This window comes from Chanodichthys erythropterus, chromosome 11, assembly GCF_024489055.1.
Source record: "Chanodichthys erythropterus isolate Z2021 chromosome 11, ASM2448905v1, whole genome shotgun sequence".
NCBI classification, from domain to species: domain Eukaryota; kingdom Metazoa; phylum Chordata; class Actinopteri; order Cypriniformes; family Xenocyprididae; genus Chanodichthys; species Chanodichthys erythropterus.
In genome coordinates this window covers 16,467,497-16,484,921 of record NC_090231.1, presented here as the reverse complement: position 1 = coordinate 16,484,921, position 17,425 = coordinate 16,467,497, and the positions used below count along the sequence as shown (strand labels likewise).

Sequence of the window (17,425 nt, the reverse complement as noted above, 5' to 3'; positions counted from 1 at the left end):
CTTGCTAAATGTGGACACTCTGCAAGTGTGATGCATTCAAAGGAAACAAAAAAAAAAAACAAGGTTGTTTTTTAATGCAATACATGCGTTCTTTGAACAGAATCCTAAACAGAAATATTCTGCAGGAAGATGAAAAACACTGATCTGTAACAGACCGTAAGTGTTGGACAAAAAACGCTCACGTACACACTCGCACAAAAAAACGGCTCATTTGCACAGATGTCAGTGACACCTGACACGTCAAAATGCTCAGAGGGACACAGAGATGGGGTTATTGTGGGGGGCAGCTTACACACACACACAAGCAGATTCCCTTTGCCACACAAACGTCTCACACACGCTCAAGTTAGACAGGCTTTTGTTATGGAAAGCAAGGGGGCCCTGTGACATGAGGGTGGGAGGGGAAGTATGAGAGGGAAGAGAGGTGAAAGGGTTGTGCTCTGACAATAATCCTTCTCCTACAAGACGAGAGACAGGCTTGCTAAAATTGAGCACCATGACTAACAGGAGAACTAACGTTTAAAGTAAAAGTAACTTCACACTCTGGCCTAATCAAGTTTCCAGCAGCAATTCTGTCTTCCCACATTGAGGGCAAAACGCTATGTGATGCCACATAATCAGTTGTGTCAGCAATAATTAAATTATCTGCTTTATATTAAAAGGTGCATTAAAGTTTGGAGCTAATTTTAAAAAGGTTCATTAAAGGGTTAGTTCACCCAAAAATGAAAATTATGTTATTAATGACTCACCCTCATGTCGTTCCAAACCCGTAAGACCTCCGTTCATCTTCGGAACACAAATTAAGATATTTTAGATTTAGTCCGAGAGCTTTCTGTCCCTCCATTGAAAGTGTAGGTACGGTAGACTGTCCATGTCCAGAAAGGTAATAAAAACATCATCAAAGTAGTCCATGTGACATCTGTGGGTTAGTTAGAAGTTTTTGAAGCATCTAAAATACATTTTGGTTCAAAAATAACAAAAAATACGACTTTATTCAGCATTGTCTTCTCTTCTGGGTCTGTTGTCAATCCGCGTTCACGACTCCGCAGTGACGTTGCTTGTGACAGCGGTTGCTGCTGTGTAGAGCTTCTTCCATCGCTCTTAGTTCTTTGTCCGTGTATTCGGGTTTAAATAAATATGGCTGAGCTAGGGCTGGGCGACATATCGCATGAGATTGTCACGCGCATTTCGTCAGTAAAGCCGGTTCCCTGATTACCGCTAAATCGCCATCACCTGCTTTCAAATGGAGCGGCATTTAATAGACAGAACCGTAGATCACTGACAAGCCACGCAATATCGCGTTCATGATCGAAGGCGATTCATCAGTGATCCCGGAGCTCGGGCGCACCAGATAACACGTCAGCAGCATCACTGTGGAGTGAAGAGAAGACAATGCTGCATAAAGTCGTAGTTTTTGTTATTTTTGGACCAAAATGTATTTTCGATGCTTCAACAAATTCTAACTGACCCACTGATGTCACATGGACTACTTTGATGATGTTTTTATTACCTTTCTGGACATGGACAGTGCACCGTACATACACTTTCAATGGAGGGACAGAAAGCTCTCGGACTAAATCTAAAATATCTTAAACGGTGTTCCGAAGATGAACGGAGGCTTTACCAGCGGAGACAGGGAGAGAATCAGTACCTGTATACCCGAAGAAGCAGAAAAGATCCGAGGATAGAAAGACCAACACAGTTTCGGAAAAATAAATAAATAAAAACAGCACACAAATATCGGTACAGCATACTGAAGGTGGAAAGATTTGATGTTCCTGAAAATCCTGAGTAGTCATGCCCAAGTTTCTTCTATTTTTTTATTTTTTTTGGACGGTAAGGGAATATTGTGTAGAGGGCACTCTGAAAGTATCAGCGTAATTTACATAAAACTCAGAGACAATCATGCTAAACCATGGTGATAGATGTCAGTGCAGCAACTAACAGCATTGTGGTATCTGTACTGAAAGTACGCAAAGGCCATGTTTACATCTGGTATTAAGATGCATTTTAGTCGATCAGATCACAAGTGGACGACGCTAAATCGAGGTGTAAACAGTGTTTTGTTTGTCCAATTTTGACCACTTCCAGAGGTAGTCGGAAATGGTCATTTTGTCAATGTGGTCAACCAAAACTTTGTCGGCTGAAGACCTAAGCTTGATATGAAGACGAAAAACCTACCAAGCACAGTGTTCTCTCACCATTCCAACATTTACTGTGTTCATCATAGTCTTGCGGCTGTCAGAGCAGAAACGAAAGCTGATGCTCTCCGTATGTTTTTCTGTCATCTCCTTCACGTTGCTCGAGCTTATTTCATCCATTTGATCGAAAGATCTGAAAAAAACCTGTATGTTTACCTGCCCATAGACCTTCCCCTCAAAGAAATCAGGACATAAGTGGTCGAAAGTGGACAAAAGTGAGACAAAAGGATTAAAATATTTTCAATATTTTGAAAAATGTGTCTAGACCTTGGGTGCATCGGAAATCGCATACTGCGTAGGTACTACATTTGAATTTGAAATTACTTCATGGCCGTTAAAAAGTACATTCTATATAGCATGAATACAGGTAGTATGAATGAAATTTGGATGTACTACATCCAGCATATTGTTACTGTCATTAGACCTACTAACGTCAGTTGCACCGCTTCACTGCCATTCATAATGCTGCCTTCATGTACTATCTGAAATTCCCACTTCTGAAGTCGTGATTACGAACTCTTGCTTTGTGCTTTGTTGTCAAAAAGAATAGAAATCGTTGAGGACACCAGGTTTATTCTTATTTCTTATGTCTTGGGGAAATATTGCAGCCAAAATGTAATGAAGATATTTAATTCTTAATAAAATGTAGCATCCCATTTGTTGACAGACATATAAACATTCACCGCAATTGGGTTTTCGGTCAAATACATGCAATTTTCGGTGTGTATGAAACATACGATATTGTTCAAATGGTTATTCATATAAGTAAATATGCACTACTTTATCGACAAGATGATTGTAGCTGTTGTGAAAAAAAATGAAAAAAGAATACCAGTCATAGCAACAATCTTTCTCCCCTCTGCCATGTTTAAAGTTTATGGCCCGCCCAACTTGGAAACTTAAATATCAACATTTCCCAGTAGTAAATATGACTTGAGATGGCATTAATGTCCAATTTCTGAGTAGGAAACTTATATTTACGATAATTCCAATAGCAAGTGAAGGCAGCATAAACCCTTTACCACAGCCTCATGGGGTACAATGCGCTCTCCAGATTCTCGGCGGAAGCAGTACGTTATCCGGCTGTTTTTCACCTGGTTTTTGAATACTAAGTATTCAGACATACTACTCTTTTTGCATACTATTTTTCACATACTTAATAGTTGAGAAGTATTCGATTTCAGACGCAGCACTTGTGTTCTTTTTCATTCCACTCAGCTCTGCGTCTCACATTTTTTGCTTTTAAAAATGTAAGACACATAGGAGCAGATAGCCTCGTGGGCAGTGCTTTGACATGTAGCGCCAGTTGCGTTTGGGCAATCCAAGTTCAACCCTGCCCCCCTACTATACTACCTAAACAAAAGGCAAAAACATAAAAAAAAAAAAAAAATCCTGATTAATTTCACCGTCATAAAAGAACACTGAAGGATCCTATCTGACAGGTTACATACAAGTTTATCTAATATCTTGAATGTCAGTGAATGTCGTGAACCAAGTGAATACTGAACTGTGCTGAACCTCCCAGCCTCACAGGACACACACACACACACACCCACCCACACAAACACACACACACATACAGTGAATTCCTGCATATCTGGTGATGTCATCTTCCTCAGGCCTATGTCATCTGATATCTTTGATACTTCTAATAACCTGCTGTGTGTGTGTTCAGAAAAGAAAGACTCCGAGACCATCTCTGACATGGATTTGGATTGTGTACTTCGGAAATGCAAGATCGAAATCATTACTAAGCAGGTCCTCCCCTATCCCTGGATAAAATGTACCCATTTCCCCAAATTCAAGCGATTTCCCTCAACAGTACAAAGACAATCATGTGCAGAGCACATTAAATCAGCTGCACATCTGATTCATGATTACAGGCAGCAAAGCAAGGACATTCAGAGACTTTCAACATTTCCTTCCAATGCTCAAATGTTTTTTCAACAGGGTTCAGCTTTGATATACGGCAACCTGACAATTCACAAAAACACCAGCAGTGTTCACAAAGCATCTCAGAAGAGAGTTTATTGATGGCCCTCACCATACACAGGGATGCTGGGAAAACCATAACACATCTTTAGTTAGCATTGTAATCAAAGATCTAACAGTATAGCTCTCAGCTAAAGTATGTTGTCATTTGTTTCTTGAAAGTTGGGTCAACATGATCAGTTAGTCAGCAAACTGCTGACTAGTGAGGTTGATCGGTAAGATTGTATACATTTTTTGTCTTTAATATTTTTTTTTAGGTGACAATGCTTTAAAAGAGGCTAACTTGGAGAGGGTTTTAATATGCCAATACTGTAACAGTACCTTCTAAAGATGGTAAAACTCTTCAAATTCATCCTCTTTTTACAAACACCACCTCAGCCGCCACAGCACTAATTTTATGACAAATTCACCATTACCATTCATAAATATTACTATTTTTTACTGTATTTTTTTGATAAAATACATGCAGCCATGATGAGCAAAATTCTTTCAAAAACATCTCGAAGAAATACGTCTGATCAGTGTCTGGTGGATACCGAACAAGCCCAAATATAAAAAGCTTTCTAGAATGACTAGTTTTTCCTGACAACCTACTGACTAGATGGTTTTGATAATATGCAGTTGTGTGTACGGTTTAAAAATGTTAAGATCATAGATCACTTAGGATCCAAAATGTACACCACCCGAGTACTAAAGTGGAAAACATATGAGAGAAGTTGAGGTTTATTTCAATGGCCAACATCTTATGGTTATTCAGGCCATGGTTTATTGCACCTTGTAGTGCTGGTAAAATAAGGTCATCAATAACATGCAATTCCATGCAAGCGGTCCTAAAGATCAATCAGAGTTTTCCTATACACGCACAAGCACAGGTCTTGCATGCGAAGTTAAGCCACTGGTCCATGTGACGTCATGCTTAAGAGAAAAACCACAGACCTTCAGCTCTGCTGCCATCTCCCTCGCAGAAAATACACACACACACACACACAGATACTTAAATAAAACAGTAGAAATCGATAGAGAAATTTCAATTCAAACAGAACTGAAAGACAAATTCAGATTTATACGCACCCTACTGTAAGAAAAGAAAACCTTACTTGAAAAGTATGAAATCTAACATTTAGAGACAGAAGGACAGAAAAATGTAACAACAAGCAAACACAGCATTACACATACACATCTGCACAAAGCCAGACAAACACTGAGGGAAGAAGTGGATAAGCCTTTGTGAGTCATCAGCTTTTAGCAACAGTATGACAAATATGGACACTTAAACAGGAAGAGCTTCTGACACGCACACAAACACTGAACACGCAACAGAAACCCCACAACACACGCAATAATCTACATACACATTTTAATATGCTTTAAAACCACAGGACAAGAAAGACACACAAGACACACGAAAAGATGAAACTGTCAGATGATATACAATGGGAAAACCACAATGAGAAGTGGGCTACATAAGTCAAGAACCATATTTTCAGTGATTTTTCAGTGACTTTCTCCATTTGTGTCATAGATATGGAATGAAATCATTCAACTGTAACTAAATTAATGACTTTAAAGCTCACGTTACTCACCATTTAAAAAAAAAAAAAATTAGTAAAATATTTTTTTGTAAGATGTGCCAGCCTAATAGGGCTGAGCTAACAAGACTATAATATATTAAGACTATATAATATATATTTTTGATATTCGTGAAAATGCTCTGAAATAGCTTAAAAGAGTATTTTAATCAACAATTTTAAAGCAATACACAATACATATTTAGTTTAAATAATAATGAAATACTATAGTAATATTTCCAGTTCCAAACTGGAGATTGGCTTCCTGACACAAGGAAGAACATGGTAATGCGCCAATATGGTGACTAATATAAACTTATATACACCGATCGCTGACAGGTGATGTGAATAACACTGATTATCTCTTCATCACAGCACCTGTTAGTGGGTGGTATATATTAGGCAGCAAGTGAACATTTTGTCCTCAAAGTTGATGTGTTAGAAGCAGGAAAAATGGGCAGGCGTAAGGATTTGAGTTTGACAAGGGCCAAATTGTGATGGCTAGACGACTCGGAGCATCTCCAAAACTGCAGTTCTTGTGGAGTGTTCCCGGTCTGCAGTGGTCAGAATCTATCAAAAGTGGCCCAAGGAAAGAACAGTGGTGAACCGGCGACAGGGTCATGGGCGGCCAAGGCTCACTGATGCATGTGAGGAGTGAAGGCTGGCCCATGTGGTCTGATCTTACAGATGAGCTACTGTAGCTCAAATTGCTCAAGAAGTTAATGCTGGTTCTGATAGAAAGATGTCAGAATACACAGTGCATCACAGTTTGTTGCGTATGGGGCTCATCATAGCCGCAGACCAGTCAGGGTGCCCAAGCTGACCCCTGTCCACCGCCGAAAGTGCCAACAGTGGACACATGAGCATCAGAACTGGACCATGGAGCAATGGAAGAAGGTGGCCTGGTCTGATGAATCACGTTTTCTTTTACATCACGTGGATGGCCGGGTGCGTGTGCGTCACTTACCTGGGGAACACATGGCACCAGGATGCACTATGGGTAGAAGGCAAGCCGGCAGAGGCAGTGTGATGCTTTGGGAAATGTTCTGCTGGGAAACTTGGGTCCTGCCATCCATGTGGATGTTACTTTGACACTTACCACCTACCTAAGCATTGTTGCAGACCATGTACACCCTTTCATGGAAACGGTATTCCCTAGTGGCTGTGACCTCTTTTAGCAGGATAATGCGCCCTGCCACACAGCAAAAATGGTTCAGGAATGGTTTGAGGAGCACAACAATGAGTTTGAGGTGTTGACTTGGCCTCCAAATTCCCCAGATCTCAATCGAGCATCTGTGGGATGTGCTGAACAAACAAGTCCGATCCATGGAGGCCCCACCTCGCAACTTACAGGACAAAAAGGATCTGCTGCTAACATCTTGGTGCCAGATACCACAGCACACCTTCAGGGGTCTAGTGGAGTCCATGCCTTGATGGGTCAGGGCTGTTCTGGCAGCAAAAAGGGGACCAAAACTATATTAGGAAGGTGGTCATAATGTTATGCCTGATCTGTATATATAAATAAACCAAACTTTCCAATGTTATCTGCATCTTTTACTACTGAGGTATTGGTACTGAGACTCTTGAGAAACTGACCTACTACCTGAAAAACGATGCGCAAATGTACCTGGATAAAAGCGGTTTTAAACGCAAAGGGTGGTCACACCAAATAATGATTTGATTTGCTAAATAAAATCTAATTATGACAGTATTTTTGAAAGCATCCTCACTTTACAGAATTTTACACAATTGCCTAAAACATCTCATAGTACTGTAGCTTTGCAGGTTGGTTACTTCAAGCATCTTGGAGACATGGCCCCAGTTCTTCTGGATTTAGACCATCTCAGTTTCATCTGTTTTTTCATGTAATCACAGACAGATTCGATGATGGTGAGATAAGATCTCCATGTGGAGCACCGGCTGTTGTCAGACTCCTTGTGCATACAAAAATCTCACTGGGATTATTACAATTGGCAAAATTAATGTTTGGAAATACTAACTGATATTTCCTACTGCACTCTACAGCAAAAGATATAAACCATCTTAAAACCATTTTTTGGGGGTGAAAATACTTAAGTGCCTATAACTTTTGCACAGTAGTCTAAAAAGTCTACATATAGATTCATTTAAAAGTGGTTGGTGGAAATAAACCAAACTTTCCAATGCCATCTGCATCTTCTACTACTGAGGTATTCTTTCTTAAAGCTCCAACAGGTCATGATGCAAAGATTTTTGTGGTTTTATGGTCCATATCTATTTACTTTGTGGCCATCTACAAAACCCTTCAAAGGTTTGGCATTAAGATTTGTTATGTTTTTAAAAGTCTCTTATGCTCATCAAGGCTGTGTTTATTTGATCAACATACAGTTAAAACAGTAATATTGTGAAATATTATTACAATTTAAAATAGCTGTTTTCCATTTTAATATTTTTTAAAAACATAATTTATTCCTCTGATGGCAAAGCTGAATTTTCAGCAGTTAATACGTCAGTCTTCAGTGTCACATGATCCTTCAGAAATAATTCTAATAGAAAGACACATTCATTATTATAAACCATGTGAAAACAGTGTAATAGCAAACAGACAAATGTTGGAACGACACAGTTTGCTCTTCTCTTCAGATGAAAACTATTGGTGACTTATCTTTTACTCAGGGACACATGAAATGTGTTTCTAATTTTAAATTTCTCTAATAGTAGCAAATAATGGTTAATAGTTCACTAAAGACCATTTTAAAACAACAACAACAACAAAAACACAAGAATAGTAATATATCTAAATAGACAGATAGACATACTTTATTGAAGGAGAGAAAGTAGAGAAGTATGAATGACAAAATACTCAAGTTAGTTCATGCCCACATTTTACAGAATTAGTAATACCGCTAAAAACAGTCACTTGTGCCAAAGCTGCATGTTTGAATGTGCACAAGACAAGAAGGAGATAGTTTGTATAATATTCTGCCAGTTAATTGAGACTGTAGAGGTTTAAAGAGGTTCATCTTCCTCCGGGCATGTCACATTATCTTTAGCAATGGGCTTCCCGACACACATACACACACACCTACACCTACACCTACACACACACACACACCACTTTAGCCCGTAGCCATCACACCATGGTGCATTTCATTAAAATAACTGATGTCCACAGAAAGAATCATCTGAATAAGTTTGACCCAAATGAATCTGACCTGATCTGCTCCTAACCTATGACTGAACAACACCTTAGTGAATCGTAAGGAGAAACAAAAAAGGCTTTATCTAATGATCCTCAGATTCACAGGATAGGGCCCAGCACAGACAGGGGCCATGAAGCGGTGGCAACATCTCTGCCAGAATGCAGTCGTGCTGTAAGTCAACCGCAGGGCGTGTGGCACGGGTTGGGCGGGCAGTGCTGAACTCTGTCCTCTCTATCATTTTCCATGTCCCACTCAAAACAAAAACCGCTGACTGGAGCTGCTTCACAGAACAGATCGTCTGAAAACGTTTCGTTCCATATGAATTCTTGGCCTCTAATTTTGACTCTTCAAAAAAAGGATGGATGGAGGAAAAGAACAAGAGGAGACAAGAGGGTAACAAGAGAAAGAGGCTTAGAGAAAGTATAGCAAAACGATGGTGACAAATAGGGACCGTAACTATGGAAAAACTCCACAGCAGTGTCGAGAGACACTAAAACCAAACCTCAGTGGCTGTCCTGAGCCAACAGTGCTTTTATTTTCAAACCGGCCATTAAATAAAATGTAAAATGGCCAAAGATTACATTTTATTAAATCTCAGACAAAAAGAATGCCTGGTGAACAGGTTTAAGTTGTCTGTACTACCCAACATAGACCAATTAATTTCAGGGGGAATAATAGATATTTGAAATCACTTTCAAATCGTGAAAGGAAAACGGATCAAATTTGCTTTATATATGGTTTCATATTTTTGTTTTCACATACAGAGTTCATTCAGCAGGAACTATTCAAAAGCCTACATTGTAAATCTCAACAGTTTCACAGTTTTAAATGTCTTTGCCAAGGATATACTTACATGACATACCTTTTATAAACTTAAACATAAGCATTCTAAAACACTGTTGCAACAACTATGAATACATTTTTGTCAAAAATTACTTGTACAATATAATATAATATTTTCTAAAAAAGGAAAATGAAAATCACTTCTACACTATAAAATATACTATAAATACACTATACACTATAAATTATAAAAAGGCTGTGGTTTGTAGAAATTAAATATAAACTGTAAAAAAAAAAAATACTGTGACAACAAACTGAGCATCAGAATGGGGAAGAAAGGTGATTTAAGTGATTCTGAACGTGGCATGGTTGTTGGTGCCAGACAGGCTGGTCTGAGTATTTCAGAAACTGCTGATCTACTAAGATTTTCATGGACAACCATATCTAGGCTTTACAGAGAATGATCCAAAAAAAGAGAGAAGAATAGTGAGTGGCAGTTCTGTGAGGAAAAAAGCCTTGTTGATGCCAGAGGTCAGAGGAGAATGGACAGACTAATTCGAGCTGATAAAACAGCAACAGTAACTCAAATAACCACTCGTTACAACCATGGTCTGCAGAAGAGCATCTCTGAATCCACAACATATTAAACCTTGAAACAGATGGGCTACAGCAGCAGAAGACCACACCAGGTGCCACTTCTGTCAACTAAGATCAGGAAAATGAGGCTACAATTTGCACAGGCTCACCAAAATTGGACAAAGAAGATTGAAAAATGTTGCCTAGTCTGATGAGTCTCAATGCAGCGACATTCAGATGGTAGGGTCAGAATTTGGTGTAAACAACATGATAGCATGGATCTATCCTGCCTTGTATCAGCAGTTCAAGCTGCTGTTGTGGGGGATATTTTCTTGGCACACTTTGGGCCCCTTAGTACCAATTGAGCATTGTTTTAGCACCACAGTCTACCTGAGTATTGTTGCTGACCATGTCCATCAGAGTTCATTGTAAGCAAGCGGCAACCTCCGCCAGTTTCTCTTGAAGCCAATACGGAAGTGACTTAAACTGCAATTCACCAATTGGCCGCTAGGGACAGGCTCCAAAAGAGAGCAAAATCTCATTGAGCCCCATGTTAAAATGCCCAACTTTACAGCAGAAAAAAAAACATGTTTACAGCCTGGTACAAATTGTGGTTTTGGTCTATATAGCTAATTTTGCCCTTCATGACAACTGTGAGGGGGGAGAATTTTTTTTATAATTTATCCATTTAAATTATATTAAGCCTTAAAGTTCTGCATAATTAAGAGTGTGGCAAACGGAGTGACGGGTGGATTGACGCTGCTGGCACGAGCCGTTTGTCTGCTGTCTGTGAGCCGTTACGCTACCTCAGCTAATTCCAGCCACTGAATTTGGCATCTCTGCCGTGTTTGTGCTTTTTCAGGATTATTTCATACAATTATGAAATAATATGGCTTGCTGTGTGGTTAATGGTAGAGACAGAAGTGTGTCTGTGTACATGTGAAGACACGCAGAAGAAAAACAGGACACACATTGTTGGATCATCTTGGCATTGCTAAAAGTTTTGTTCATCAGATTTACTACAATGACAATGGCTGTAGAATATGCCTCTCAAGACAGCACAAAATCTGACACTGCTTGGATATTATAACTAAAAGTGCTGCACTTTTATACTTTGGACGCGACTCATTTGTTTGTGAGAGTTCAACGTATACGATCATATATACAAACCCGATTCCAAAAAAGTTGGGACACTGTACAAATTGTGAATAAAAAAGAAATGCAATAATTAACAAATCTCATAAACTTATATTTTATTCACAATAGAATATAGATAACATATTAAATGTTGAAAGTGAGACATTTTGAAATGTCATGTCAAATATTGGCTCATTTTGGATTTCATGAGAGCTACACATTCCAAAAAAGTTGGGTCAGGTAGCAATAAGAGGCCAGAAATGTTAAATGTTCATATAAGGAACAGCTGAAGGTCCAATTTGCAACTTATTAGGTTAATTGGAAACATTATTGGGTATAAAAAGAGCCTCTCAGAGTGGCAGTGTCTCTCAGAAGTCAAGATAGGCAGAGGATCACCAATTCCCCCAATGCTGCGGAGAAAAATAGTGGAGCCATATCAGAAAGGTGTTTCTCAGAGAAAAAATTGCAAAGAGTTTGAAGTTATCATCATCTACAGTGCATAATATCATCCAAAGATTCAGAGAATCTGGAACAATCTCTGTGCGTAAGGGACAAGGCCGGAAAAACATACTGGATGCCCGTGATCTTCGGGCCTTTAGACGGCACTGCATCACATACAGGAATGCTACTGTAATAGAAATCACAACATGGGCTCAGGAATACTTCCAGAAAACATTGACGGTGAACACAATCCACCATGCCATTCGCCGTTGCCGGCTAAAACTCTATAGGTCAAAAAAGAAGCCATATCTAAACATGATCCAGAAGCGCAGGTGTTTTCTCTGGGCCAAAGCTCATTTAAAATGGACTGTGGCAAAGTGGAAAACTGTTCTGTGGTCAGACGAATCAATTCTTTTTGGAAAACTGGGACGCCGTGTCATCTGGACTAAAGAGGACAACTCAAGTTGTTATCAGCGCTCAGGTCAGAAGCCTGCATCTCTGATGGTATAGTGTTGCATGAGTTCATGTGGCATGGGCAGCTTACACATCTGGAAAGGCACCATCAATGCTGAAAGGTATATCCAAGTTCTAGAACAACATATGCTCCCATCCAGACGTTGTCTCTTTCAGGGAAGACCTTGCATTTTCCAACATGACAATGCCAGACCACATACTGCATCAATTACAACATCATGGCTGCATAGAAGAAGGATCCGGGTACTGAAATGGCCAGTCTGCAGTCCAGATCTTCACCCATAGAAAACATTTGGCGCATCATAAAGAGGAAGATGTGACAAAGAAGACCTAAGACAGTTGAGCAACTAGAAGCCTGTATTAGACAAGAATGGGACAACATTCCTATTCCTAAACTTGAGCAACTTGTCTCCTCAGTCCCCAGACGTTTGCAGACTGTTATAAAAAGAAGAGGGGATGCCACACAGTGGTAAACATGGCATTGTCCCAACTTTTTTGAGATGTGTTGATGCCATGAAATTTAAAATCAGTTTATTTTTTCCTTAAAATGATAAATTTTCTCAGTTTAAACATTTGATATGTCATCTATGTTGTATTCTGAATAAAATATTGAAATTTGAAACTTCCACATCATTGCATTCTGTTTTTATTCACAATTTGTACAGTGTCCCAACTTTTTTGGAATCGGGTTTGTAGTTTCACAACATAAATGTTGCTCAGATTGCATAATTTCTTGAACGATGATCAAGATGACAACGGATGCTTTTGGGCTTCAAAAATGCTCTTCAGAAATCTACAGTTGACGTCACAGACACTATGCGCAAATATTTTTACAGTCTATGATTGTAAGTCCATAAAACATGACCAATACTCATATATAGACAGAGCACATGGTCATACACACAAAAACAAAACACTAGGATAAAACAAAATGCTGAAATAATACAATAAACATTAACTACTAACATAAAAAGTAACGCAAAACACCCTAGAGGGTTTTTACTGATAAAAATAAAAGCGACAAAACTTTACTTGCAAAATACATGAATTTTACTTGCATGAAAACCATTTTATAGTAAAATTACAAAGATGTGATGTTAAACCACTGTATATTGTTAGTATATTTTATTGTTGGTACTGTAATAGTTAACCAATTAAGATTTTTACAGTTTTTTCTTTAAAAATGGCAATTTTCATCTAGTTCACAAATTTTGCACGCACAAGTGTAGGCCATACCAGAGGGCAACAAAGCTATTCATTTTTCTCAGCTTGTTTGTTTGTTAATAGCATGTGAAGGTGATAAACGTACCTCGTCAGGCGCTGTGGTTGAGGGCGCTCCCCAAACTTCCTGTAAAGAGAAAAACATTTTAGCAGAAATTCGACCACAATACAAACAAAAACATAATTTTTCTGCGCACAAATATTTGTGAGCACACCTGTGTACTATACAGTACTACTGTAACACTTAAACACACACAGGCCCCTTTCCCATCACTCAACAAGGGGAAAACACATTCACGCACTCAAATGTGCCGCAACGGGCAAACACACACACCTGTCCGCTATTTGAGATTAGCAGGCTTGCAGCTGTTGTAGTGACCTTGTGAGAGCGCACTCACATGACCATGTGTACAAACACACACAGGTGGCCAACTAAACCACTTTCCCATACTCATTACATCCACCAGGCTAATTATCACAGGAAAGTCGTCTAAAGACACGGTATACCTGCTGCCAAACACGCATCGCTTTCCCGTTGACAGGGATTTAAAGGAATGTTCTGGGTTAAACACAAGTTAAGCTCTCGGTACAGATGCTGTTGATTATCACGGCCCTCACTTTGTGAAAATGAGCATAAATCACATTTACAGTAATGAACTTATAATGGAAGTCTATGGGGCAAGGCGTTCTCTAAATGTTAAAATATACACCGTTTTGAAAGTAGTTTATGTGTGAACACAATGAATAAAGCTTGATAAAATTGCTTACTAACCTTAAATCTGTAATATAATATTCAATATTTCAACTTTTACAAAACCACTAAACTCACACAATATATGATGAGACATCAGAAAGGACATGATTTAACTAGTCGCAAAGAACTAGTTTAGAGCAAACTAAAATTAAATTTTGCACATGGTGTAGGATTTACTTTGAAACTACTTTCACTCAGAAATTGACAGTAAATTAAATAAACTACAAAGAAATGTCAAGTAACATTTAATTAAATATGACATTTTTAAGTAGAAAGGCTGAACATTTGGTTGTATTTCCATCGTGTTTTTTGTTTTTTTTACTGTGTATACGTTTTTTGGGGGTTTTTTTTCAGTCCAAGTGCTAAAAGGGCAAGGAGTAAAAAAAAAAAAAAACTTCACATTTCTGCTTTTGAACCCTGGCAAATGTGTTCCTCCACAGACTTAAAGTGGTATTTTTTACAAACGGACTTTCATGTTCTTTTCAAACTTATGACAATCAGAAAAGCAATGCAGCAGTTTTAAGAAAAGCCCAATGACGGCCTAGTGATGGCCTCACATTCCCTTAGACATGATATTTCACGTCAGGCAGACGAAGGCTTGTTTCTTCTAAATGTCACAGTGAATTGTAGAGTAACAGATCATGTGGAGTATAGTAATGTGGAACATTGATTGGATGGTTTCACTTATGCTTGTGACCTCAGATGGCAAATAATGAAAACCGTTGCTTCATTTCAAAAGAACCTGAAGCCCTGTCGTGACCCCTTCTGTTTGAAGCTGTTACTATAGAGACCCCACAACTGTTATTACTTCAAATCTAACTGAATGACTATCGTGCCGAAGACAATACTGGCCCTGTTCCAATTAGTTCCAATCCCAGAATCCAATGCGAAGAGCTTAGTGGAGATAATCCTCCAAACGAAATCAGAAAAAAAAAAAAAAATTACATGATAAAATTAATATTATAAATTATATTATTTATATATCAAATAAATAATAATAATAAAAAAAACGTAAAAATCTAAACCAGGGATTCCCAAAGGGGAACAGTGTTCACAAGGAAACTGTAGGGGGTTTGTAAGTTGATGAAAAGGCAATGTAAAATTCTAATGTAAAATGAAAATAAATAAATGGGGCTGCACGATAACCACAATATAGCTTTAAGTGATTATCAAACCAAAGGTACAGTACAATTGTTATTTACAACAGTAATATATTCAAGTCTTCATTTTTTAAGAGTTACAAGACAACTAGTCCTATTATTATTTATTATTATTGACATCAGAGAAATGTGAACATGTGAATATTTGGGTTTCCATTACAGATTTGCGCAAAACTTGCAATATTAAAACTATTGCGAAATGACACGGTTTCCATTAACTGATGTTATGCGACTAAAACGTAATTTTTTCCTCCCGTGATAAGTCATTCCTAAAATCATGGCAACGTATGTTAGGTCTGTTATCCAAGCATTAAGATTGAAGCATTAAATTTTGAATTCTGCATTCCCGTAATTCTTTTGTCTTTTATGAGTTTAAGGAAGAACTCTCGTCTCGTGTCCAAACATACATTTCGGTTAGCAAGATAGTCAACTAACTTAGATAGTAAGGAAGCTCACACAGGTTTGGGCCAACATGTTTGACTTTGTAAATGACAACTTGATCATATTTGGAGCAAAATTTATGTCAGTATTGTAGTTTGAATATTTGCTTGTTTGTGTCAGTTGTAGTGAAGCAAACACAGGGCCACAGGAGCTCTGCTGTGGGTTGCGGCCCTGGCGTAGTCTTTACGGTACAGATGATCCCAGGGGTCCGTGCTAAACTGACAGCAGCCTTGAGGCCAAAGCTGAGTGGAGACAGTGACTGTGGAGGGTTTAAAATAGAAGAGAGAAAAATCGATGGCTGGAGCTTCCTGATCCAACTCCACTGAACCTGAGGGAGTTACAGGAAGATCTCAAATCAAGTCACGCTGCCACTGCCACAAGACCAAAGAAGACCACCGCAGACTGAGAAAGGACACGATAACAACAGCCCAAAAGAACATATCTTTGAAAACAGCTGCATATGACTAAGTATTCAAGTACAAAATATTAAGTATGAATAAAGTATTACAAATATGAATTATATATTATGCCTATTGATATTGTAATTGCAATTCATTTTGATTAATAAATCTAAATATTTGTTATATGCATGGCAGCTGCACATTATTCTTTTATGAATACATTCCTGAAATACACTAGCATTCGAAAGTTTGAAGTCAGTACGTTTTTTTAAAAGAACTTATGTTCAATTATCAAGGATGCATTAAATTGATCAGAAGTGACAGTAAGGACTTTTTATGTTACTAGGACTTTTTAAGTTTCTATTTCAAATAAATACTGTTCTTTAAACTTTCTATTCAAAGAACCCTGAAAAAAGTAGCAGTTTTGATATAATATATTAAGCAGTATATCAGTTTTCAACATTGATAATAATAAGAAATGTTTCTTGAGTAAAAAATCAGCATGATTTCTGAAGAATGACACTGAAGACTGGAGTAATGGCTGCTGAAAACAGGAAAAAATTACATTTAAATGTTAAAAACTAATAATATTTCACAATATTGCCATTTTTACTGAATTTTTGAACTAATAAATGCAGCCTTGGTGAACATAAGAGACTTTATTAAAACAACAACAACAACAAAAGACGTACCAAACACAAACTCTTGAACAGAAGTGTACGTGTATTTTTCATATCAGTATAAATTTAATACAGCAACTTTAGCGACCGGTAGGCACATATCATTTATTTTTACAGAAACTCCTACAGAATGTGCCAGGTGAATTTTAAGTAAACATGCAGAAATGGCAGCCTGAATTAAACATGACACATTATCTATCAAGTTTTCATAAGCTCTTCCTAAAGTTGTCTACTTTTTAAAACATCTGTATTCACCCCTCAAAAAAAAAGAAAAAAAGTGGTCGAGACAACTTTAGTTGCCTGCAGGCTTAAATGAGTTAATCATGGCAGTCATAATCATAATCTCATTTAACAGTTGATTAATTGATCAGTCCTACTTTCTGAAAAAGATTTGTTTGAAATGGATCTTTGTAA

At 38.0% G+C, this 17,425-nt stretch overlaps 1 protein-coding gene across 2 annotated transcripts in view; it reads right to left on the bottom strand.

Moving 5' to 3' along the window:
• The window catches only part of rbpjb (recombination signal binding protein for immunoglobulin kappa J region b), a 61,603-nt gene that overhangs the window by 20,153 nt on the left and 24,025 nt on the right, over positions 1-17,425 (bottom strand). For both annotated transcript variants that reach the window (XM_067401878.1, XM_067401879.1), the window contains exon 2: positions 13,664-13,702. In XM_067401878.1, coding sequence (XP_067257979.1) covers positions 13,664-13,702 — 39 coding nt within the window. The remainder of the gene's footprint in view (positions 1-13,663; positions 13,703-17,425) is intronic.